This window comes from Elgaria multicarinata, chromosome 2, assembly GCF_023053635.1.
Source record: "Elgaria multicarinata webbii isolate HBS135686 ecotype San Diego chromosome 2, rElgMul1.1.pri, whole genome shotgun sequence".
In the NCBI taxonomy this organism is placed as follows: Eukaryota; Metazoa; Chordata; class Lepidosauria; order Squamata; family Anguidae; genus Elgaria; species Elgaria multicarinata.
Genome location: NC_086172.1, coordinates 40,509,018 through 40,534,930, shown reverse-complemented (window position 1 = coordinate 40,534,930; position 25,913 = coordinate 40,509,018). Strand labels below are relative to the sequence as shown.

The following is a 25,913-nucleotide window of genomic DNA, read 5'->3' as shown; positions in this document are numbered from 1 at the left end:
AGACCATTCTTTGGGCACATGCCTATAATGAGGTTTGCAGACGCACTGGGCCAGTACTCAAGTGTTATGAAAATCAGAGAAAATTATTCAAATACGCAGCTTTAGATCAGCTGATGTGCCTAATAATCCAATAATACAGATATATCAAATAAGTAGTTATCTGACAACAGCAACATGTGTGTGGGTGTTTAATAGAGTTCCGCTGTTTTACCCAAGGTTTTCATATCCTGGCTTTACCTTCAAGAGTTTTCAGACAATAAAAACTGTTTCATTAATGAGAAGTCCAAGCTTTCAGGCAATTATGAAAATATACAGAATGCTTAATGCTACATAGTCTTTATTTTCCTTTAACAAAATACACAAAATTCACTGATATAGTCATTATTGTACAGGTATAAATAATGCTCAGTATTCAAGTACAATCAAGTGCAGATATTCCTACGCTTCATGTAAACACAAACTAGTTTTCTATGTCACATGCCTTTAGCCCATCTGCTGTGCATACAAACCCAAAAGAGGATTTCATACTTTGGACTGCCCCCTTTAGCTGCATTCCCTCTCAAGGAGAAAAAAAAAGGGGGATTAGGAGTGAATAAGTTTTAGTTGTAATGACACTTTCATACCACTTGTAGTAAACACCTAAGCACCTTTTCTCCTGTAAACATCTAGATATTTAAAATTCATCCAATTTATTTCAATAGCTAATTATAAAAAAAACCTCCTAAAAGTTTGCTAAACCAAGAATTAATTACACATCTTGAGTCACTGTTTGTTCAATGAGCAAATAATACTATATTTTAGATCACTCGTATGGAAAATACTCTGTTACTCATGTTTACATTTTCTTTAAAGTAGGCAAAACAAAAACAAAGGATACCTGTGCTAGGGTTCACTTGCATAGACTTCAGCTAACTTGCATATTCTGAAGTACTATAGCTGACCAAACAAACCAAAACACTCTTGCAACACAATACCTGGTAGTACACATAGCTTTAACATACAGTGGAAATGGCAGTCTGAGCTCATGAGAGTGAAGACATAATTAGCTTTTGAAAGCAACCCCCACCTGAAAAAGTAACAACTGAAAGAATATAGCTAAAAACAAGTAGGCACTTATTCGACTGGTAGAGGTACTTCTTTTTGGTCAGAAGAAACAGCAGGCTCCGGGTTTGTCTCTGCAGTTTTGGTTTCACTTGTTGGCTGCGCTCTTTCAGAAGTTCCAGCTTCCTCATCACTGTGTTCTTCGATCGTCAGAGCATTGTCATTTTCTTGGTCTGTCTCAGCAAGTGGGGTAGCTTCTTCAAAAAGTTCTGCAAAACATCCAAGTTTGATTGCAATGATCATGTGATTAATTCCTATGGTTCTACCCAATAAGCAAGCTTTGAAATTTGATTTTGTTTCTTCAGTTCACTATTTACAGAGGTCTCCTGTAACACAATCTCCTTTGAGAGCAATACTGAATAACTTCACTGAATTCGTAACTAAGGTTTAGAAAAGAGTTACAAAACGTTCGACTGAAGGATAGAAATTTAACTTCCATTGAGCCAATATGATGTAATGGCTAAAGTGTCGGACTGGGAGTTGAGAGATCCGGATTCTAGTCCCCACTCGGCCATGGAAAGCCACTGGGTGACTTTGGGCCAGTCACAGACTCTCAGCCTAACCTACCTCACAGGGTTGTTGTTGTGGGGATAAAACGGAGATGAGGAGGATTATGTACGCCGCCTTGGGTTCCTTGGAGGAAAAAAGGCAGGATATAAATGCAATAATAAATAAATAAATAATTTGTACTAAAAGATTATAATCCTTAACCAGAGCAGGGGCCAACATGGCTGGCCTAAACTCTTGCTGCAGCTGCTCTCAACTACTGCTTACCAACTGTGCTTGTACTCTACTTGCATTCCTTTTGGCCTAGTCCAGGTCTAAGGAAGCTACCTTCCATTTCAACTCTCCTTTCCCACCCTACAACTTCTGAAGTTCAGAGGATATTTCCCCTCACTTCAGAACTTTCCAAATTCACCTATCCCTGTCCACATCATTTGAAACTCACTCTGCTTCCAAGCATGGAAACTGCATTTAGCTACCTTCAATGCCACTTCTGAGCAATCTACAGCAAGCCGTGTAATCCTTCCAATAATGCAAGCTTTTCTACCAGACTTATAACCATTTATAGAAGCAAATTAAACCTTAACTCAAGCAGACACATCAGTACACAGTTTGTGTACTTAAAGTATACTTAAAGATTAAAATACACTAATTACATGGTCCCTGTTTCCATTCAAACGCTGGGATCATTTTGCTCTAGCTGTGAAAAAGGTCAACAAAACACTTTATATTTGGTCCTAAGATCCATTATATAGCTATGATATAATGGGTTATATCCAATTGGTGTTCCTCTACTGACAGTATGGCCTTTGCTCAAATAGAGAATTTGTCAGTGGAGGAAGGTGGCTTCCAATTAATCCCCCTCTTAAATCTGCTTCAAAGGATTGGGGTGCCCTTTGGAACATCATGAAAGGTGGGTACAGGGAGCTGTCAGGGGGAAGGGGCAATTGCTGAAAATCACCTCCCTGTTCACTCCGCTGATTGAAGCCTCTGCTGTATCAAAGAGCTGTCAGCAGAGTGACACCAATTAGACACATAGTAAGCACCCTCTTCTAACTTGAGGGGGAATGCGCCTCTAGAAAATGCACAATTCCACACTTCAAAAATGTGTAAAGCCATGTCAGAACCGACACTTTCATGACTACCTTCTTTCATGTATGAGTATTTATTTGCTGCGCTGCAAGTGCATAAAGCTTTGACCACTAATAGTGGTGAGAAAGCAACAACACAGGTTGGAGTTGCTGGAAGGGGGAGAAGACTGAAGCCCCCTCCTCTCCGCAGTGACCCCACAGCACCTGACATGGCTGCCCTGGCGCCACTAATGGTGGCGCTGAAACAGCAACGCTACTGGAGTTGCTGGGAGGGAGAAGTCTTTAGTCTCCTCCTGCTTCAGCAACCCCAAAGTAGCCTCTCCATCCAGTGATCTCGTGTGTGTGTGTGTGTGCGCGCGCACACACACACATTCATGTTCCTTTGCTGACACCAGACATGACCTTCTGGGCCAAAAGGTTGTGCACCCCTGTTTTACTGTGACGTACTTTAACCTGCTACAACCAATTGTTCTGGTATTTCAATATTTATTTAATCTGAGCTCTGACTGGGTAAGGAAGGGGAGTTATCATTCCTTAACAATCTCATTCCAAATACTATTAGCCTCTGCCATGTCATCACCATCCCATCCCATAGTATGTACATTGGCTGGGGAAATTCCTGCCCTTAAGCTGAAGAAACCTCTCAGTGGATTCCACTGCTAACTCACATCCCCCAAATAATGCAAAAGAATGTACTTAAGAGTTTCTCCCAGTGTCTTGAATAGCATCAAGTCCTGTACCACTGGAAAGCATCAACACTCACATTAAGTGAGAGACACACAGCTTTCAAGAAACAAGAAACATAGTAGTGTGCAAAAGAAATTAAGAGTTCAGGAAGGGCCTATGGAGTTGAAGCTAAACATGGTAACTGGAAATATTGCATATGTAGCAGTACCAATAAAATGATTTTAGTTAATTAGATAATGTGTGATTATACAACTGTTTTAAGCTAGAAAAGATCCAATGCACTATCAGTGCTATTAAACTATGCTGGGGGGAAATTAAGACAGCTAAAGGCCTTCCTTTTGTCAGGGACAGTGATAGTTGCAAGTTGCTACATTTAATTGCCATTAGTACTGCTGATACTATTAAAAGTTAATTATTTTTTATCTATTTTTTATTGTTCTGTGGTTAGATTTTTCTATTTTATTGTTATTAAATCTTATGGTCATTATTTTTTTCTTATTGTCAGCTGCCTTGGAGGCCTGCTACCAGGCAGAAAAGTGGAATATAAATAAAGTAAGAAAATTTAATCTGCTCTTTCACATACAAAAGAAAAACTGTTACCAGTCCGATTCAACATAAAAAGGTTACAAAAGCTGCTGCTTCTTTTTTTACCAACAGTATTACTTCCTGTAGCCTGTCACATTTCTTCATTAGGAGTCCTTAACAATATGATCTTCTCTGGGTATATTCTAAAGAAACTTTTACATCTAGATGTTCCTCAAATAACTTTACTTCAGATCATTAATTGCTCTTAAATTAAAAAATCTCCACTTGCATTCTATATTATATTCTTAGAATGCTGCATTTTCTTGTTAGGTGAACACAAGATGCTAACTGTATTTTTATCCAATAAAACATCTTAAAAGGAACTTTGTTAAATTAAAGTTGACAATTTGTCTTTGAACTCCCCATTTTAAAACAAGTCAGTTTTACTAGATTTTCCTGCCCTGGGGAAAATAGCAAAACCAACTTAACGAACAAAGGCAGGAACTTCAATTCCATTTCAACCCAATGACCTACTGAAAACAATGAAATTTAACATTCAGGGACTCACGTCCCTTAATTATAGTGTAAATTCTTATTTATATATATTTATATCTCAGTAGAAGAACCAGAACTTTGTAAATATTTTTTTTTACAGGAAAGGAGTAATCTTGCTAGATAGCACAGGAAGAATTCATTTTACAAACACAAAGTGTTACAAGTTCAATTTCTCCTGCAGCTAAAAAAAAAAAATCTAAAAAATCCTTAATAGCAAGTTTTAAAGAACAAGCAAGGCAAAATATATCACAGGTTCACTGGAGATGCTACTTTTAGGAAATCGAGATTTAATAACTAGCATTACAAGGAAAAAGCAACTCCTTCAAATCACTATATTAAGCTCCCATAATTACATTTTTGGCAAAATATAGAGCAGGGTGTGGGGAAACTGTGGCTACATCTCCCATCATGCCTGACTATTAGCTATTATATCCGGGGCTGATGGGAGTTAAGAGTCCAACAATATCTGGAGGGCTACAGGTTTCCCCTCCCTGACATAGAGGATTTATACATACCTTTAACTATTTGATTCTCTTGTAACGTCTCCTCCTCTGACTGCAAAGGTTCAGTCGTGCTCTGTATCTCTGTAGGCTGCTTCTTTTCAGCACTAAAATCTGGAAGCCGTGGAGCTTGTGGTCTGGTTTTTCTTGCAGGATTCAGGAAAAAGCAGTAGGCACATCTAAATGCTGTACAAAAGTTTACACAAGCACGTCCAGTCAGCTTCCTGAATACTGAGCCCCAATGTGCAAATATTTCAATGAATGCAAGACTTGAGTATTAAAAATATATTTTTCCAGTACTTGGAAAGTGAGAATTCCCCATTATGAGCTGTTGACTGTAATTTTCCTGAAGCCCTTAAATGGGAACAAAAAAGTAGAGCAGGAATGTCCCCATTCAGATTTGCATTTTCCAAACTTTTGAACCTGGGGCCCTACAGTTGAACTGACTGTGCCATTCACCCCACAAGCACTAGCTAGCTGTTTAGCGTGTGAGCTGTATGCATGTGCGTAGTCAACTGCTGAAGAGAACCTATATATATATATATATATATATATATATATATATATATATATGAGCAAATCATTATTTAAGCTTCTTTTATCAGTAGTCCTCTCCACTTTTCTTCTCTTCCCCCTCCCACTGGCTCCAGTCTTGGGGGTGGGGCAGGCAGGCAGAAGAGTACAAACTGTTGTAGCCAAAATTTAACTGAAATGTTATTTTGCCATCTTTACCTGTACAAGTTGCATGGCGCATCCTCCAACTGCCTTACATTCAAATGGAAACATAGTAATAAGAGTGCTAGTGAGGGCAAGGGCTGTTTGGGGCCCCCACATACAACACGAAGGGAGTGTTGGTGGAGAGGACAGGTGGCCTGGCACTTGGCCGCTTATCTTCATGGCTCCTTCTGGCAACAAGAAGTATCAGTTGGTCCCTGCAGGTCACCCTTGCTGCATTTCCTTCAATCACCTCAGCCACCCCACCCCTAAATTTTGTGCAGAATGCTCTGCCAAGATTCCAAGTCTAGAAGAAGAAGAAGAAAAAGAGATGGCAACTCTATCTGATGGGGATGCTCTCCACCGTTTGAGAACCCTGGTCTTAAGGAGCAAAAACTGCCTTGCAGGACAAGGGGGAAACACTAAGATAGCTACAGTGGTGGCCAAAATTGTGTACACTTTTTGAAATTTTTCATGTTTTGAAACTTTGCATGATTATAGAAAATGTTCTGTTTCACGAAATTCAAATGTTTCTATATCAATTGAAAGACCTGATTCACGTACTACAACAATCCTGCTTCTTTTCCTGGATGTCCAATCAACACTTTTCTTTTGTGCCATTGCTCTATTTATGATGTACGTGCGTACACTTTTAATTTGAGAAATGCTTCAAATATTCACACAATCTCCAATTGCACTTCAGTTACAGAACAAACAGCAAAACTGACTTTCCCCAACTTGAAACATGATGTATCGCAGCTACTGCCGTGTGATTGGTCCCCAGAACAAGGACTGTGATTGGCTCGTAGGGTTTGCAATTCCAATCCGCTTCTTCGCTCAATCACACCTGTGTTTGTTTTTAAGACTAAAGTAAGCATAACTTTTTTTGTACTGCAGATATTTGCATTCTGTTTTTTTTGTATTGAATGCAGCATTAGATTCACTTTCAATTGATATATAAACATTTGAATTTCGTGAAACATTTTCTATAAGCCTGCAAAGTTGCAAAACATGAACATTTCAAAAAGTGTCCACAATTTTGGCCACCACTGTACACTGGTCCATTGGGGGCGGGGGAGAATCCAAAATCCACAGTAGGGCAATTCCTTTATTAGGACTAATCAAAGTGCCACAAAAGACTGGAAGCGTTCAAGTTCTCCAGAACTCTTCATCAGGCTAGATTGCCAAAACCAGGGTATGGGGGGAACAAAGTTAGGCCAGCTGTTATGGCTGTGAGGTCTGCAGTTTAGTTCCTGTCTCAACATGGAGATTGGAAACTGAATGAATTAGCCACTGATAGGTGCTGCAGATTACAGATGCTGTGACAAAGAAACAATGCCTGAAAACGTGAACCTGTTGGGAAATGTTTCTGAAAGGCTGGCTGTAACTCAGATCTGTCTCTTTTGTAGGACAAGTGTATCGATCATTCTTTAAATATTTATCAAATATTGGTAGGCTGTGCAAAGAAGTGAATGATGTGAACCACCCAGAAAGCTTCAGCTACTGGATAGTTCAGAAATTTAGTGAGTAAGCAAGCAAATATAAAGTAAAATAAACTTGCATCCTAAACTTTTATATAAGCCTACTCAAACGGATTGATATTTTGGTGGCTTACTGCATTGTTTTGCATTGTTCTCAAAAAAGCTCAGTCGACAACTGGTCAGATATTTTAAAACTATGCACACCATTTGAAATTTGTATTCTAAGGAGAAAGTGTTCATTAAAAACGTTCTATCTCCCTGACCAACCTAATGTCAGTGTCTGACGTCTGCAAGACCCTCATTTGCACAGCAGATAGCATACACAGCCATTTTTGTATAGGCAGTTTAGACCCATACAAATGTAAGGTTGTGGGGATACTATCTATACAATGGATTTTGCACAGACATATTTAAGCTTTATAGCCATTGACAAGTTTAAATGTTCAAATCTGCTTGCAAGCATGACTGTTACATTTCATGGGTTCCATATATAAATGCAAGAAGGGGAACTTTACATTATCTGCTAAGAAAAAAGAAGTTTGGAAGTACTACACTATATACTTCCAGAAAAAGCACACATGCCTCCCCCAAATCCAAGTGTCACAACATAAAGGCAAATGCCCGTGAAATTTAGGCTACTATCCAATAGCATTGAGCTATCCATGGCCTTGTAGGCCCCTTCCAACTCTGCTATTCTATGATTCTATAAACATTATATTTATACATTGCAGGGCTATTGTAGTCTAATGAAACTAGATGAATTTAGCTGAAGGGGAAAATCTATTCAAGAGAACTTACGCCAAACTTTGACCACACATGTGTAGTCCAGCAGTTGCGGATGTATTTCAGTAAAAGGATTAGTGTCTTGATAATACAAGGACACATTAAATCCATGGGTTACTGTGCTGAACATTTTCACAAGGCCAAGAGCAAATGGGAGGACATACCCAAGTGGAACAGAAAAGAGCAAGTGTCTGGGATAATTTATCTCACATTACTTGCAAACTGATTTTTGTTTGCCGAGAGAAGGCAAAATAAACATCTGTGTTCAATGAAGAGCTGTGTCTGTCTTAAGTTATTGTCAGCCATAAAACTAAAGAATAGCCTCCGGAGTTTCTTCCCACTCCATCTCTGATGTCTCCCACAGATTTTGCTGTTAAAGCGAATTTTGTTCAAGTTCTGGTAAAGTGAGGACCTAGAAATAAAACCTTTCAGGGTGCAATTCATAGCCAAGAGCAGTCTTAAACACAGAAAACAGCTTAATTCTACAGTCTAATTTGCACACATGTTCCTCGACAGAACATTACAGAACTTTAGAATACATTCTAAAGATACACATGAACACCATAAACTTGTATGTTTGCTAAATCAGGCTAGAATCCAAGGCTAGAGAGTTAAATGCATTTAAGCCTATTTCTTTAAACAGGCTCACACATTTCTAGGATACAATGCAACACAGAGGTAAGTTTTTAATCATAAAGCAAGAACAAATATTTTAAATTACTAAAATGCCAGAATGCACTTCTGGGAACAAATGACTATTCAAGCAGTAGAATATATGCATTTGTACTTACCAATATATTCAAATTCCTCCTTCAATGCCATTCCATTATGTGAGAAACACTGCTGGCATATAAGTGCATATCTAAAGAAGGAGATCAGAGGTTAAAAAGACTGGTTTAACCACATGAGCCTGCCTGGGTCTTAAGATCTTCTAGGCAGGCCCTTCTTTCAGTCCCACAACCACTGGAAATATGCTTAGGGAGAAGTAGGAGAGTGCCTTCTTGGTGGCTGCTCCTAGGCTCTGGAACTCCCTGACAAGAGAGGCTAGGTTAATTAACTAAATTGTGGGCAAATTAATTAACCTATAATTTGCCACAGTTACATGTGAATACCTTCAATACCTTCATTACTTGTTGCAGATTCAGGGATGCTACCAAAGGGAAATGCCACAGGGTGGGATCCTTCACCCTGGTGTTGCGTTTCTGAGGTTACCCGAACTGTGAGGGGAAAACTGCAAAGGTAACTTGAGAAGCAACTTAAGTGACATTTTACCTGTTTTGTGGACCATCTCCAACTAAATATTCCACAACTCTATCTAAGGCTCCCCTCTCTCGAGGAAGAATAGGTCTTGCCAATGGAGGTCCTGGAGGATGAAGACCTGGAAGACAAAAATTTCTATCAATTTAATCTACTGACTATATGCCTGGACTAGGAATAAGGACATTTGCTTCAAGTCAATATGAAGGACACAAAATGCAATAGTGACCCTAACATATTTTAGATGTAGCTTTGTATTCCTGTGCAATTCAACACCACTGTCAGATTTAATCCCATGCCTCTGCTTTTTTTCTAAAGAAGAATAAGAGACATAACAGACCAAAGGTTATAAAACCAAAGCTGGGGAATTTGTTAAGTTCAATTTCACTTCTTTTAATGCTACATTTGTTCTGTCCTGATTCTATATCAGATTGTGAATTCCCCTAAATTTGCATTAAAATTTATACACATTTTTACTATCTACATTTTGTTATGCTTTCCCCCACCCACCCCCGCATTGAATAGTTTTCCCGCACATTTTGGCACATACATGCATTTTTGTGCACATTTGTGTGCATTTTTGAGATATTCACCATATTTTTCCTATAGTGTTTTGGGAACTACATCGTAAACTTTGGAAATGTAAGGATTTTGTTAGCAAACTGCATTCCTGTTCATGCTTCTGTTTGGGAGGCGCGAATCTGGTAAGTCTGCACTGAAATGTGAACGGAACAAATTTCTCACCCATGCCTAGTGAAGACAGCGTTGGAAGACTGTGCCTCCCTTGGTTGCTGTTTTACAGCAACCATTCATATATTTTAATGTCATGACATCCCCTTAAGCTTCTTTCTTCAAATTAAATATGTCAAGTTCTCTAAGCTTTTGCTCATGCATTTTCTCTCTGGATAGCCCAAACTACTGGAATTCTCACTTAGCAAATTACAAGATACAACTTAGGTTTTGATGGCTCATCCAATCAAGACAAGCAAAAATTATTGGTTTGGATCTAGAATCTGCCTTCCATCCATAGAAGGCTTCTGATCCAGCAAGTATTTCCACTGGCAAGAGACAATCTGTCCCTGCTTCCTCCTCCTTGTGCAGTCCGAATTCCCACCCCAAAGATCTGCTCCTGAGGGTAGGGGAGGGGGCAACTGGAAGAGCATGGGAGGTGACACTGGGGACTACAGGGGTGGAGGCAATTGGTGAAGAATGCTCCCCTGGACACATTGATTGAAGCATCCTGAGCGAAACTTCACTCAGCGAGTGCTCCTGCTGGTGAGAGGAAGTTCTGCAGTTTGAATAGTAAATGCAAAACAGTTTTTAATAGCAAATGCAACTTTCCTCAATACAGTCTTTGCCTTGATTTAAAGAAGGTGGAAATGTGGATACCATCCCTTCCCAAATATTCAAGTAAAACCAAATTCTGTGATGCAAAACGTTCAACTAGAATTAACTAAATCAGAGTTAAATTGACACATTTAGGCATTCCTTGTGTTACAAGAAGTTGCAGTGGGAACATGCCAGAAAGTGTAAGATGTTTCAAAGAGGAGAATAAACTGGATTAGGGATTGGAGGGGGAGGCATGTCTTCAGCTTTTGTTCACATCCATAAGGCAGAACTTTGCTCTTTCCAAATAATTTCCTTTTAAAAAGGGGGTGGGAGCTGAGAAGAAGAAGGCACTATATTCTCTTGGAAAATCAAATTTCACAAATCGCATATATGCATGATGTTTAGACTTCCTGCTTAAATCCAAGTTCACTTATACATGTACCTCATTTTATTTCTGAGGGCTGTGTGAACTTACTCCACTGACAACTGTTGTGGTGAAGGCAATGTAGACGTTTTACCTGTGGCATTACATTGTGATAGCCAAGTTACACATGCAAGTCATTGGTGGATGCTGCAGAAATCAAGGCAGAAACATGCACATAGAACTACGTGAATCAGTTCCAAATACATTGAGGGGTTATCATGATAGCTCTCAATAGCTCCCACTGAATTCTGTGGGTGAAGTACACAGGCTGAGATCTGGGAGAAAACCTGCTTCACACTCCAGGCACTGGGATTCTTTGTGACAGATTTAGCTGCAATTCAGCAATATTATCCTTAACTGAATGCCCTTGCTTTATCCCAGCCTTCCCCAATCTGGCACCCTCCATATGTGTAGGACTACACCTCCCAGCATCACCAGACAACATGGCTGGAACACCGACTTTCAGCATTCTCGACTGTGTGAAGGGCCTCTACAGATAGATGGAACAAACTCTCCTTTTCAGAACATCGGAAACGGAGAAGGAGGTGGGCTGGGTTAGCCCGTCCCCCCATCTCATGTGTTTAGCCTACCCAGTTAAGGAACATCTGGATAGGGCTTCATTAAGCCTTTGTTTCTATCATAATTATTAGACATATTGGGTGAGAAGGCACTTTATAGGCATTTTGCAAGATCAATACAAAATGACAACAATGACTTTCCAAATAAATATGTCTAGGACTGGAAAGTAGCTGACCAAAATATAATAAAAATTGGTGTTGGAGATTAATATTTTCAGCATTATTCAACATGCATGTTTTGGATACAATCTCAGTTTGAAGAGGCAAAGGTCAAATGCTGCCTTGTGGAAGCCTGAAACATGAGATCATGTGCCACAAGAATCTCTCCAATTTCTTGGCACACTAACCAACTCTCAAACCATGCATCTTATTCCTCATGCTGATATGGACAACAGTAATTAATATGAACATCAAAAGCAATCATTGTGGGCAGACTGGCCATTTCTGCAAAGCTTGGCAAACTCTCAACTACCTGCTGGTTATTAATTTTTAGACATATGGAAGCTCTGTGGTAATACATGTTAAATTGATTCTCCTCCACAAAGTATAATGTAATGAAAAAATGAATTATCTTTTCCAGTTTAAAGATAATTAAGTGCAGGCATATGCACTTCGACTGCTGTTTCTCACAAGACAAGAAGATATCTGTACACGAAGAAATTTGATTTTTATATTGTATCGTGCTATTTATAATGTCTACCTTAAGTTACACTTGAAATATCACAGTGAGGGTCACTAATTCTTATGCCATATACAACCTCCAATAGTATTGTCATAAAGGGCCTTTTTAACAGCATGCTATAGAACTGAGTTAACAGAGAACACATGTTTTCTGACACTCGATAGGGTTAAAAATGGCCACATTTTCCAGTAAGACTTAACGTACGAAATGAATTGCCGTTAATGAATGACTTTTGATTTTAAAAAATTGGCGAATGGACCATATGTCTAATCCTCACCTCAAAATGTGGGATATTAATTTCCCTTCCCTAAACGTTTATAGACCTCATCTTTGTCAGAGAGTGCTGGCCCCAAATGCACCATGGGGTCAGACGTTCAATAAGAAACAGTGGCCATAATCCAGCCTCTATGGCACAATGGCAGCAAGGTACGAAAAGATTCTGTATCAATCACTGCCTCCTCTGAGAATCCTGCTATGCTGAGCGTTCAAGGTAAAGCAAAGCCCTCTCCCACTTCACTTGCAAGAATCTCAGGGCCTGTACTTCCTGAGGCCCCTGGAGCACAAACTATTCCTAGCAAGGCCTCTCCTTGTGTATGGGGGACTCGGGAAGAGCTGTCTGCTGGCTACTTGCCAAGGGTCACACTGCTTACCATGCCTGACTGAGTATCTCTACAACAGAAGTGGTGGGCCCACCACAGAAACAGAGATATGGTTTGTTCCTATACATACCTTCTCCACTCCCTGCGTATGGTTACAGGGTGACCTTTCATATAAATCTAAATATCATTTAATGTTAGGGCAGCAGATCGATCACTCCCTCTACTAGTGAACTCAGCGTTGACAGAAATGGAGCCACTGAGAAACAAAAGGGAGGTATCAGCACTCACTAAAGTCTTCTAACCCCACATCTGAAAAATACATCTGCAAAACAGGAAATCAATCTGGTAATTAAAGAAGTTTAAAAACTACGGTTGGGAGCCTGTGGCCCTCCAGATGTGGATGGACTCCAGTTCCCATCAGTCCAGATAGCATGGCCAATGGCCAGGAATAATGGGAATTGTAGTCCAACTACTTCTGGAAGACCACAGGCACCTGTGTTTTAGCTAGCCAATGCAAATGGAGAAGTAAAATGTTTCAGACAAGATGATAAGTGATGCTAACCCCTGTTTATTAGCAAGCTACTTCAGAAAGTTCTGCTACTTAATAGGAAAATCCTCTTTGGTTATCAAGTATTTTATGTTTTAATCTTTGCAGCATGAACTTTTGTTGTTGTTGCTTAGAACGAACATTTAAATAAATGTCACAATGCAAGTTAAAAAATATGTCCCAGGCTCTGTGAGAATACATGAATGTATTCTGAAAGTGTTTTCTTATGTACCTGATTTATATAAGTCTAGAGCTTGCCTAAACCAAGAACATAAAAAGGTATGCTATATTGTTGACTACAGAATACTGCAAAGTTTTATTGCCATTTAAACAAAGAAGCCATAACAGTTAAATGAGCTCAGGCAATAGGTTTCAGTATCATAAGGTGCCAGCTGTAAAGAGTTATGGCTAATTGAATATGGAACTCCTGCTTAATCAGATAACTGCTCTTCTATTTCCAAACAAAATGCCATTTCCATACTGTCTGAAAATGGCCTGTTTTATTGGTAACCAGAGAAAACAATATAAACTGTAAACAACATTAAGTGCTCTGTTTACCCATTCCAGGCATTGGAGTAGCACGGGACCCAGGATGTCTTGGCAACATGTTTGGCTGTAAGGCTGATGTAAGAGTTCTCTCCGGAGGTCCACCAGGCGCTGAAATCTCTCTCTGCGAGCCAGGAGATGGTGGCACTGGACTTGACATTTTTGGAGACCCTTGCTTGGGTGTAACTGAGATAGGTGGAGACACATTCCCTCGCACTGGGGTCCGATGACGAAGTTCTGACAGAACATTCACATGACGGATTTAATGTATAATGCACCAATGGCTCAAGATCTGGCAATATTTTAAGCTAATCAAGATCAGAAACAGCTTTATAAAGGCTACACAGAAAAAATAGTGGAAGAATACATATGAGTTCACAAATAGACTTGTTCTGGTATTTTAACCCTACCATCTTACTTTTAAAACATATTCAGAAAAAGACTCTCACCTGAACAGCATGAATAAAGCAACGTTCTAAATACATCTCTGAGCATTCTTTAACTAGCATATAGGATCAATTAAGTTATATTAAAATGTAAACAAATTAACTTATATTAAAAATAAACAAAAAGGCCTTGAGGCCACTAATTATTTTTTCAAGCATTATTGCATAATATTCAAAACGCTATGGAAGATACAGCAATTCTCCTGTGGTTTTCAGGCTACTCGGTTATTTATGCAAGTTCCACACAATGTTAGTTCCTTTATATCACATTACAATTTACTGAAGATTTAATTGCCTTTTCCGATAGGAAAAATGTACACTAGGGTGGTGGTGTGCACCACTTTTACTGGTTTATGACTAGACTTCTGTTGGAAAGAGTTGGAACAGCAGCTCCCAAGTCTGTGCAAAAAGAACAGACACCTAGTTAGTAATGAGTTGTGCGCCATAAGAGTGACTCAAGCCCAAAGGGAATTGGAGTCTCATTAAATCCTTCTCACATACATAAAACTGCCTTCGACTCTGTGGGACTTTGCCACAGATAATGAGTACTGAAGTAGGCCTTAAGGTGCCATCAATATGCCGATGGTGCTGCACTGATCTGACCTTGATCCTGTCATTTTTGCTGGTCGTGACTGGGGAACAGATTGGAGTGACCCAATGGAAAGAGAATCAAGACAAGGCCAAGATAATGATTGTTTGGCAGACTCCAACTTGAGGATTATGTGCACACTTGTCACTCAGTCATTCAGATTCAGAGTCACAATCTTGGGGGTACAATTACTGCAACTAGAAGTCCACTTCTGGAAAGACGATTTACTCTCTCAGATTTGGACCCAGCCTCATCATTCATGGTTTTGTAGCCTTTAGGGCTTGACTACTGTAATGCCATCTTTGAAGAAAATGTCTCCAGTGCAGATTGTAACAGCTACCAAAGTCCCAAGGGTCTAGGTAGGTTTTTAACCTTAGGGTCCAATTCAAACTGCTGGTCTGAGCTAAGCAACTTCAGCTCTACACACTTCAAAAGCTGCTCCTTTTCAATGTCCCATTGTTGCCTCTAAGACTATTATTCAAATGGATTGCATGCTCTTGCAATCAAATGGCAAGAGCATGCAGAACCCCTTTCCCCAACGTGATATCCTTCAGGTGTTTTGGACCACAATGCACAGCATTCCTGAATAATGGCCATGTGACTGAGGCTGATGGGAGTTGAAGTCCAAAATATCTAGAGGACACCAGGTTGGGGAAGGCTGACACAGAGGAAGACACCCATAAAGTACTACACAGCAGCTTAGGCCCCTTTCTTTGGTCAGAGATGTATAGAACCATACATATTAACATATATACTCTGCTGGGGAAAATATTAATGATGAGAGGACATCATCTTCTCTATCCTTGGCCCATTGCCAGCCTTAATATCTTCTAATATAAAAACTCGGTGCTTCATTTCAGTTCTACAATTCAGCAACTTTCAGAATTTGAGACCTTACCGATTATGAATACTTTTGGTCTTTTCAACGGGCATCTGTCACTGTGTGTATTTTTATCCTTTGTTGTTGCTGTTCATAAATTTCCTGATTTGTAATCCCTAGCAGTTCAATTTTTGCCTTCTCATTCCTGTGGAATAAGTCTTTATGAGGTTTCAAGTTTCCCTACACCTTTGTGTTTCTGGTCCAGTGATGGTGGGTAGAATAAAACAAATTCCTTTTGTGGCAAAACCAATTTCACTGTCTCCTGGCCAGTCCTCAGACATGGCATAGCTTGAACTTAAGCACAGATTTGAAACAGTTGCAAACTGCCACATAGGCCATCCTTCAAATAAAATACGTGCACACACACACCTTACACATGTTGACAAAGCCAACAAAAATTTCAGATGTGTTGCAAAAATGCTGTCTTTTTTTGGGGAAAAAAACATTCATTACATTTCTACATTGCCCTCCAGTCTCTCTCAATCAGCCTCATCCTCACAAAATATGAAACAAAGTAAAACAGGAAGACTATTCACAGTAGCTAACAAAGAAAAATATAAAATATGGCAGATCAGAAGAACTACCGTTGATAATAATTCACTATTCTGAGGTGGGGGGGAACTAGATCTTATACTCTGTTCTGGAACCAAATTTGGACAACATCATCATCAGTATCATATAGCAAAGCTATACCCTATTAGCAGTCACCACCACCAATACATGGATGCCTCTGAACTCTGTTTGGAGGCCATGGGTGGTCACAGATATATTAGCACCTACCACCTGCTGATGATTTCTTAGGAGGGCTAGGTCTCCTGTTCTCCCTCACCCCTAGGTCAAGCTAGCAGTCCTTGTATCCACCAACTCTCCCTGGAGGGAACAGGCATAGAATACTCAGCCTGGTCAGGGGTGGGGTGGGGTGGGTGTCCTGAAAAAAAGAGAACTGATGGAGAGAGCTTCCACTACTCCTTTTACTTGTAGTATGACTGGTAGGAAGGTGAGTTGTTGTTGTAAGGTTGCTTCATTTTGGGATCTGGGGCCAAACAAACCTGCAGCAGCTGGGTAGGCTTCTAGATACTTCTGCGCACCCCCCCCCACCCCATGGATCTTCTGCCTTTTCCTGCCACATCCCTTTCATTCGCCACAAAGGGCTGGTGATCTCTATGAATTGGCTGAGGGAAAAACATTGTCCTAACCCGCCAAGTAATTGGCCCACTACTAAATATTACACTCTCTCTATCATCTCTCACAAATTAAATTCCTGTTTAGGCACAGAATCGCATACCTGATGGACCTGCATTCTTAAATATTTGAAGCCTCTTGGAATGAAAATTAAATGGTGTAAATACAAATTTCCTCATGAAAAGCAGCAGTTTTACAGAGCTATTACCTTGGCCAGGTCTTGGAACTGCAGATGCTCCAGCAGATGGCGGTTCAAAATCCTGTCAATTATAATAATATTACAAAGTGTTTTGCTCTATGGTATGCTTTGTAGTAAATTAGTACAGAGATCAGATCCTACCTTTACCTTCTTGGCTTCTGGATCAAACCTTTCAAGGATTAGTTTAGCAGCCTTGTAAGTTTCTTTTTCCATTACTTCTTCAAGCTAAAAATAAAAAGGGTTTATTGGTCAAGATAGGCCACTTTCAATTTTAAATCTGAATGTTTGTCTTTAATGGCATAAATTATGATAAAGAAATCTGGGAATAACTGCACACACACATGCACACACTACTGTCACTGCATTCAATGGAAATGAAATCTAGCTTTAAAAAATCGTTTCTAACCTCTAATGCACTAGTTGTGCTCAACAGCTTTATTGCAAGGAAACACCAAATATTGCTAATTGTTTACATATAATGAGGAGAATAATTACATGCACCGACTTCAATAATAGAATGTGCAAAAATCTATCAGCCATCATTATTGGAAGTTATTAGACATGACAAGCAAATGACAGGCAATTCCTCAGATTTATTTCCTCATAGCACTTAATGCTATTAATTTAAAGAAGGTCGTTAGCCAAGTGCTTTACAGAATAAAGTCTCTGTGCCAATTAACTGCTGTCAGCATTGATTTTAGATTATTTATTAGCAGAAGCAATTAGCTTGCTGCAAATGCCATGAAAACTCACTAACTGGGAGAACAGCCATGGAATTTGCTCAAATGACTTTAAAGGCTAAAGCTCTGGGCTTTATGGCTTGATTCAAACTGCCTTTCAGAAAAAAATAGAACATGTTAAGAATTTAAATAAAAAATTTACGGAGTACTATGCATACTTTAGGGATTGTAATTAAAGCACTTCATTATTACAGCATTTTATTTACAATGCACTCAAGTGGCTTTATAGCTAATACATGGGCTTAATTAAAAAAGTAATCACTAGTAAAATATCATTTTAGCAGTTAATAGCCAGCATCAGAAGAAGTTTAACTATGAATATTTGTGTTCTAAAGTTATGACAGATGACTAATATGTACAAGGAATATAAAGTATTGTATGTTTTGATGGTCCCCTCTCTTCAGGCGTTTCTCACTGTTAAAAAGTCGTCCCCCCCTTTATTAATACAGTAGCTACACACACATGGTTGCTAGTATAAATTACTGAACTATTAAGGACATGAGACACATATTTTCATTTTCTTTATTCTACTACTCATTACCGCCCAAGAACTACTATGCGTACAGAGATCATACTATTCCTTTATAATAACCTGGTCAGCATGACCATTGTTAGTTAATCCATGGGATGTTGTTGGGTTATTTGGGGGTTGCTTCCTCACCAAACAGGCCATGCCCACCTGGGTTCAGAGCACACCACAAGCCACAGCCAGGCAGGTGATTATGCCAGTTGCACCTGGCTTGTACTGCAGCTTAAACAAGCAGCTGGGGCTTTTGGTGATGATGATCATGTGAACTTGCCAGTGTGTGGAATGGCTGAACCTTTAATATCTCACCCGCAGATTAAGGAGAATGATATATACCATCCTCACCCATAAGTATAAACAGTATGTATAAATAAAACTCACTCACAAAAGAAATCAAACATTTTTTAAAAGCTGATCCACAATGCTAATAGCTGCTTAAAGAGAAGGCAGTCAAAAATTATCTGCACTATCCATTAAGGATCATCAAATAACAAGGGGTTCTTGTTCTAAACAAGGCATACGTTGAACCCCTTCCAGTCCTTGAAGCCTCCATACCAAGGGCAACTATGTAGATAACTTGCACACAGCTGTTTTTCAATTATTGCAAACATTATATTCAACAAATGATGGCCAATTAATTGTGACCAAATCAGAAATTAAAAGCAAAATACATAACGTTTCTAATTTCTGATTTGGTCACAAATACCTGGCCATCATTTGCTAGGGCCACAAATATTACACTACAGCAGCCTTTCCCAACCTGGTGCCCTCCCAGGATTTCTGACCATTTGCTGTGCTGGCTGCAGGTATTGGGAGTTGAAGCCCAAAACATCTGAAGAGCACCAGGTTAGGGAAGTCCGTTTGTTGTTTATTTGTTCAGTCGCTTCCGACTCTTCGTGACTTCATGGACCAGCCCACGCCAGAGCTTTCTGTCGGTCGTTGCCACCCCTAGCTCACCCAAGGTCGAGTCCGTCACCTTCAGAATATCATCCATCCATCTTGCCCTTGGTCGGCCCCTCTTCCTTTTGCCTTCCACTTTCCCTAGCATCAGCCTCTTCTCCAGGGTATCCTGTCTTCTCATTATGTGGCCAAAGTACTTCAGTTTTGCCTTGAATACCATTCCCTCAAGTGAGCAGTCTGGCTTTATTTCCTGGAATATGGACTGGTTTGATCTTCTTGCAGTCCAAGGCACTCTCAGAATTTTCCTCCAACACCACAGTTCAAAAGCATCTATCTTCCTTTGTTCTGCCTTCCTTATGGTCCAGCTCTCGCAGTCATAGGTTACTACAGGGAACACCATTGCTTTAACTATGCAGACCTTTGTTGTCAGTGTGGTGTCTCTGCTCTTAACTATTTTATCAAGATTTGTCATTGCTCTCCTCCCAAGAAGCAAACGTCTTCTGATTTCCTGGCTGCAGTCAGCGTCTGCAGTAATCTTTGCGCCCAGAAATACAAAGTCTGTCACTGCCTCCACGTTTTCTCCCTCTATTTGCCAGTTATGAATCAAGCTGGTTGCCATAATCTTGGTTTTTTTCCGGTTTAACTGCAACCCAGCTTTTGCACTTTCTTCTTTCACCTTCTTCATAAGGCTCCTCAGTTCCTCCTCACTTTCAGCCATCAAAGTGGTGTCATCTGCATATCTGAGATTGTTAATGTTTCTTCCTGCGATTTTAACTCCAGCCTTGGATTCGTCAAGCCCAGCACGTTGCATGATGTGTTCTGCATACAAGTTGAATAGGTAAGGTGAGAGTATACAACCCTGCCGTACTCCTTTCCCAATCTTAAACCAGTGCGTTGTTCCGTGGTCTGTTCTTACCGTTGCTACTTGTTCGTTATACAGATTCCTCAGGAGGCAGACAAGATGACTTGGTATCCCCAGACCACCAAGAACTTGCCACAGTTTGTTATGATCCACACAGTCAAAGGCTTTAGAATAGTCAATAAAACAGAAATAGGTATTTTTCTGGAATGGAAGCTAAAAGAATGCTTCAGTATAGAAATTCTAAATTCTATAAGACGTCTATTTTATCAAAGCTTTAAAGAAGTTTCTAATGTCTTCAGCGACTGCATTAAACCACCCAGGAAACAAAATGCTGAGAATTTTTCTAGTAATATTCTAAGAATTACATTATTCTGGACTAACTCGCAACTTGTCAATTTAATGGTTATGGGTCAGTGTTAGCAAATTTAGGACTGTTTCTACCTCTTTTCCATGCTTTGGCATCCCTTTAACAATCCAATCCCTTCAGCACTCCCTCCAATTCGCCCTTCACTCAAGTCAGCTTTTTCTTTTCTTCCCTCACACTCCTTTTTTATATCCCAAACAGGGTTAGAGAACCTGTGGCCCCCCAGATGTTATTGGATCACAACTCCCATCAGCCCTAGCAAGCATGGCCAATGGTCAGGGGTGATGGGAGCTTTAGTCCAACACCTGGCAGGCACCTTGGCCTAAAGCCTAACTGAAACCCATTTGGCACTGCTCAAGAACATAGGAGTCATAGCTGAGAGCATACTTTTCACCACCATGGAAAGCAGCACGACTACCAAACCAGGCAGGGAGGGAAAGGCTCTTTCACAACTGTGTTGGTGGCAACAGCAGCTACAAAACTTGTTTCGGCTTTAGGGACTCACTATGCCTAGCATATTTCCATCAGTAGCTAAGTGCCTTGCCAAGCAGGGTGGAGAGAGAAAGAGGCATAAGGATCTTCTCCTCTGTCTCCTCCCCAACACCCGATGCTTAGCTGAAGCTACAGCATCAACAATGTAGTTTGCAGTACCGTCCTAGGCTACATGCCTATGCAGAAATACATTACCTGCTACAGTGCAACAGAGAACAAAGTCAGTAGCCAGTGTCAGAGAGATAGATAGATAGATCCACATAAACCCAGATAACCGTAAGGTCAACATGAGGTCATGTTATAATTACTGGCCTGCAGAAGTGAAATGCTTTGTTGGTTTGAAGAAGATTTTTACAAACCAACTTCAAAGCCTGACTTCAAACTCAAAGCTAACTCTGGTTAACATTAACCAGGGTGAGAGGCAGTGCAGACGTAATGCCACACACCATGGTCAATACTGACTGGGATAGATGGGGTGGGGGAGCTCACGCAGAACAATTATTTATCTAAGCCTCTCCAAGATCAAACCCCTTTTTATTGTATCTTAGAATGGCATCAGAACAAAACTGGGATAGCTATTCTCAACTAACAATATCTTTCACAATGGACTGGCCCTGCCTCATGCCAATCCGGAAGGTTCCCCAACCTTCTTGACCATATGTTCAGACAGTGATAGGGGTTGGAGGGAAAAGGGGAAATCAGTAAAATTCACCTCCCTCCCTCCCATTGGCCATATATTGCTGAAGAGATGGCTGGCATTATGAGCTTTCACAGCACCAAACAATGGGAAGTGGGGTGGCAGCAGTCCAGAACAATTCTATAAACACGTACACCCAAGATGAGCAGCGGTGATCATGGCACACAACCTGTGTTCTGTTGCACACTAGAATCTCTGGGTAAAAGCCAGAGGAGATTCTACGGAGGAGAACATTTCATGCAAGTAACTAGCATGTGGAAAATGCAAGCGTCTCTTGAAAGTTAAACCTACATAAGAAAGGTCATAGAACATTCGTTGCCTCACAAACTGTATTTTCCTTGACCTTTTAGCATAGGTTTTTATTCTTATAAGGTGCTGAGAATGTTTCCACAAAACATTTTTGCCCTTTCAAAACCCCTTATCAAAGACTAAACTAATTGTTTTCAATAATCCCTTTAAAAGGCCATACAATCAGAAGTCACAGCTCTAAGGAAAGCCTATATTTGCCTATCCACTACAATCCTTTAAGGTTTCTCAATCAATTTGACATATATAATGTAAACAGCTCACCCAAAGTTTACTCACCCACTTTTTACACAAGTAAAAGGCTGGTTTACTGTAATGAGCCAGTCCACACTGCACTGTGCAAAAGGTGCTTGTACTGGCTGACTGATGGTTAACTCATTCGTTGCTATTGGCAATGGGCCCAGAGCTGCACTCTCCTTCCATTCTGCTCCCGATGGTGCCAAGCAACCAAGGTAGCCAGACCCAGGCCTCTCCCTTCAGGCCCAGGACGGCAAGCCACTTCCAGATGATGTTTGCCAAAGCCTGATAAGTCTTTCCTCCCACCCAAGGCATGCTGGGAGTTGTAGGCATAAGCCTAAATTCCTGAATAACATTTTAATCTTTGAACACCATTTGAGGTGTAGTGGGAGACAACTGGAGAGCGGGCCTTCTTAGCTGTGGCACCTTGCTTATGGATTTATTTTTCCCAGGCAGGCTGGCCTCGTGACAGCATTAATTGCTTTCCAGTGTCAAGTGGATATTTTATTTTTTTCTCAAGGCCTTTTAGCTTGATGAGATTTTTTATGCTGCGTTTTTTTTCCTATCATAACTAAACCACAACATTCCAAGACAGATGCAGGAATTACTGAATAAAAGTCATGATTTTTATGTAAAAGCCAGACTATACCATTGAAACAGAAGAGTGAATGGAGGAATGACTGATAGCTGAGGCTAGAATGGAATGGTGGGTGGGGTTAGTGGCAGTTGGAGAAAGTCAAGTAGGAGAACAAAGACAGTTAGTGAGTTAGGATTGAGTAATAGTGACCTGGTTTGCACATAGTGACCTGGCTTACTAACCCATGCTTTATTTAAAATCAGCCACTCTACAAGCCACCTCCCAGCATGCTTTTGGTGGCCCATATGTGCCTGTGTGCTCTGAAAGGTAACTTCCGTCTTCTCGTTGCTGATGCTGCGCCTCGATAGAGCATCAAGGAGCAGCATCGCTTAGGAGCATGTAACCAGTTCTGGCCAAGACCTGCTGTGACTGCCTTGGCCTGCGCTTCTCATCCATCAGGTGCTCCATCGGGAGAGTGTACATAAGGGCCAGGGCACTTGCCCCCCTTCTATGGGCTGGTTTCTGGGCATGCACAGAGTGCCACCCCTCCCTCCCTCCTTAAGGGTGAAGGCTGTGCACACACTTCCCCCAAATTCTGAGAAAACAGCAATATCAGGATGGGGTGCCTTTGAGCATGTTCAGAGACCATTGTTTGGTGCCTATAATATTAAATGACAGGCAAAGTGTCAGGCAATGACCTTTTCATTCTTCTATGTGAGGCATAATTAGAAAGGGAATCAGGAAAAATTACCTGCCAGTATCATACTGGCCTTATATAAATCTATGGTGCGACCACATTTGGAATACTTTTTATAGTTCTGGTCACTATACCTAAAAAAGGGATACTGTCGAGCTGGAAAAAGATGCTGAAAAGGGCAACCAAAATGGTCAAAATATTGGAACAGCTACCCCATGAGGAAAAGTTTGGGGCTCTTTAGCTTAGAAAAAGAGTAAGGGGGGGACATGAAAGTGTATAAAATGATGGATGGTCTAGAGGAAATGGAGAGGGAGACATTTTGCTCCCTCTCTGATAATACTGGAACCTAGAGTCGTCCAATGAAGTTGAATATTTGGAGATTGACAGATAAAAGGAAGCACTTTTTCACACAGCACATAGTTAAACTACAGAATCTGCTACCGTAAGATGTAGTCATGGCCACCAACCTGGACAGCTTTAAATGGAGATTGAATAAATTCAAGGAGGACAAGACCATCAATAACTACTAGTCATGATGACTCGATATAACCTCCAGTATCAGAGGCAGTATGCCCCTGTATACCAGTTCCTCTGGAATGCAAAACAGGAGAGTACTGCTGCACTTATGTCCTGCTTGGAGTCTTTTCATAGGCATCTGGTCAGCCAATGTGTGAATAGAACGCTGGACAAGATAAGCCTTTGGCCTGATCCAGTATGGTTGGTCTTACGTTCTTAAGCATTTACAGGCACAATCTTCCTTGTGTTTAGACAGAAAAAAAAGGTGTACAACTCTCAACATGCCCCAGCCAGCATGACTGGCTAGGACATGATGAGAGTTGTTTAGGCAAAGAAAAACCCTACATGCATAGGATTGCACCCTAAATTGCATCCTAAATAAATTAGCTATCATCCTGCAAACCCTCTCCTTCCTAACTTTGATCTATAGATTCTGCTATAGGAACAACTTACTAACGATAACATTTAGTGGATTTGTCAGCATACCACTAGTGGGGAGAAGGGGGAAGAATCCTTGACTGTCCACGCATACTCCAAACCTGAGAAAGCAGTCCACGAGTAGACCTAGTTGCAAACTAAGGCTATAATTATCTTCTCATGTAGTTCATGGGGGGAAACGGCAATCTTCAAAACAAACAAACAGGTAGAACTGCTAGAAATGGTTTAGAGATATGATTGGATAGCAGAAACATTCACAAGGCTTTGTAGCTTCACTCCACAAAGCTGCTAGCAACAGACAGAGAAAGCAAGGAACTCTAACCCATTGTCACTGGAATGGATAATCTTCTCTCTCAAACTGAGACAAGATACATAAAAAAAACAGATGGGCAGGTATTGGGAAGACATCTTACCCTGAGTTGAAACAGCTAAACACAACTGTACTCTAACTGACTTTATGGTCTCATCCCTTACATGTCAACACGTCTTATCCCTTACAAGTCTGTCTCTCTCCCCCACTTCAGAACATCCCCAGGCACTCCTACACAAACCTTTGACAGTAATAAAGCTATTCAGGACTATTCAAAAACATTATAGCCTCTCAGAGGCCACACAAAGAAACATTACAGAACAAGAAGTTATAGACATGGCATTACTTCACAATGGCTCATATAAGATACACACACAAACACACACATTTCAATTACAGATCCAAAGCATTTTATATTCATTTATTTAAGGAATTTCGATGTAATCCTTCAACATTAGTTTTTAGACTTGTTTGCAAATAAAACGATAACACATATCAATAACAAATACAAATCAAAATGGTTAAAATCGCAATTAAAAACCCTGGATCTAAAAGCCCCTTTAAAAGCTTTTTAAAACCTAGAAGAATGAAAAGGTCGTTGCCTGACACTTTGCCTGTCATTTAATATTATAGGCACCAAACAATGGTCTTTGGGGGAAAAGTTCCAGAGACGAGACGGGATGCCGCAAGCAAAAACACCCACTCCCCAGTAGCCATCAGCCTCACTTGAGGTGGCGGAGGCATTCAATGGAGGATATCAGCAGGTGACCGCAGTGTACCAACACGCTGAAGCAAGAGCAGGATTTCACTTCTGCTTTATATTTTTTTGAATGCACACACATGTCCCTTTTAATCAAAGTTTTCTGAAAACTGTACAGGGCCACCATGAAAAAAAGACCCTGCAAACCCAAACACTGCTGTATGATTGGCCAGCAGCCTCACTATATAGGCACACAATGCAAATTGTTTAATTAACAGTTACACTAAACAAAACAGAAACTTAGCCACAGTTCAAATGACTAAGGCTCAGCAGTTCTGTTAAGCTCTATTGA

At 40.4% G+C, this 25,913-nt stretch overlaps 1 protein-coding gene across 5 annotated transcripts in view; it reads right to left on the bottom strand.

The window, feature by feature from the left end:
• Nucleotides 1–320: 320 nt before the first annotated feature.
• LNPK (lunapark, ER junction formation factor) overlaps nucleotides 321–25,913 on the bottom strand; it is a 48,611-nt gene continuing 23,018 nt past the window's right edge. For 4 of the 5 annotated variants that reach the window (XM_063116329.1, XM_063116332.1, XM_063116331.1 and 1 more), the window contains exons 7-13: nucleotides 17,341–17,424; nucleotides 17,209–17,260; nucleotides 13,916–14,140; nucleotides 9,214–9,319; nucleotides 8,733–8,803; nucleotides 4,979–5,149; nucleotides 321–1,310 (exon numbers count right to left, since the gene is read on the bottom strand). In XM_063116329.1, coding sequence (XP_062972399.1) covers nucleotides 1,114–1,310; nucleotides 4,979–5,149; nucleotides 8,733–8,803; nucleotides 9,214–9,319; nucleotides 13,916–14,140; nucleotides 17,209–17,260; nucleotides 17,341–17,424 — 906 coding nt within the window. In that variant the 3' untranslated portion in view covers nucleotides 321–1,113. The remainder of the gene's footprint in view (nucleotides 1,311–4,978; nucleotides 5,150–8,732; nucleotides 8,804–9,213; nucleotides 9,320–13,915; nucleotides 14,141–17,208; nucleotides 17,261–17,340; nucleotides 17,425–25,913) is intronic. The other variant, XM_063116333.1, reaches the window with a different exon arrangement.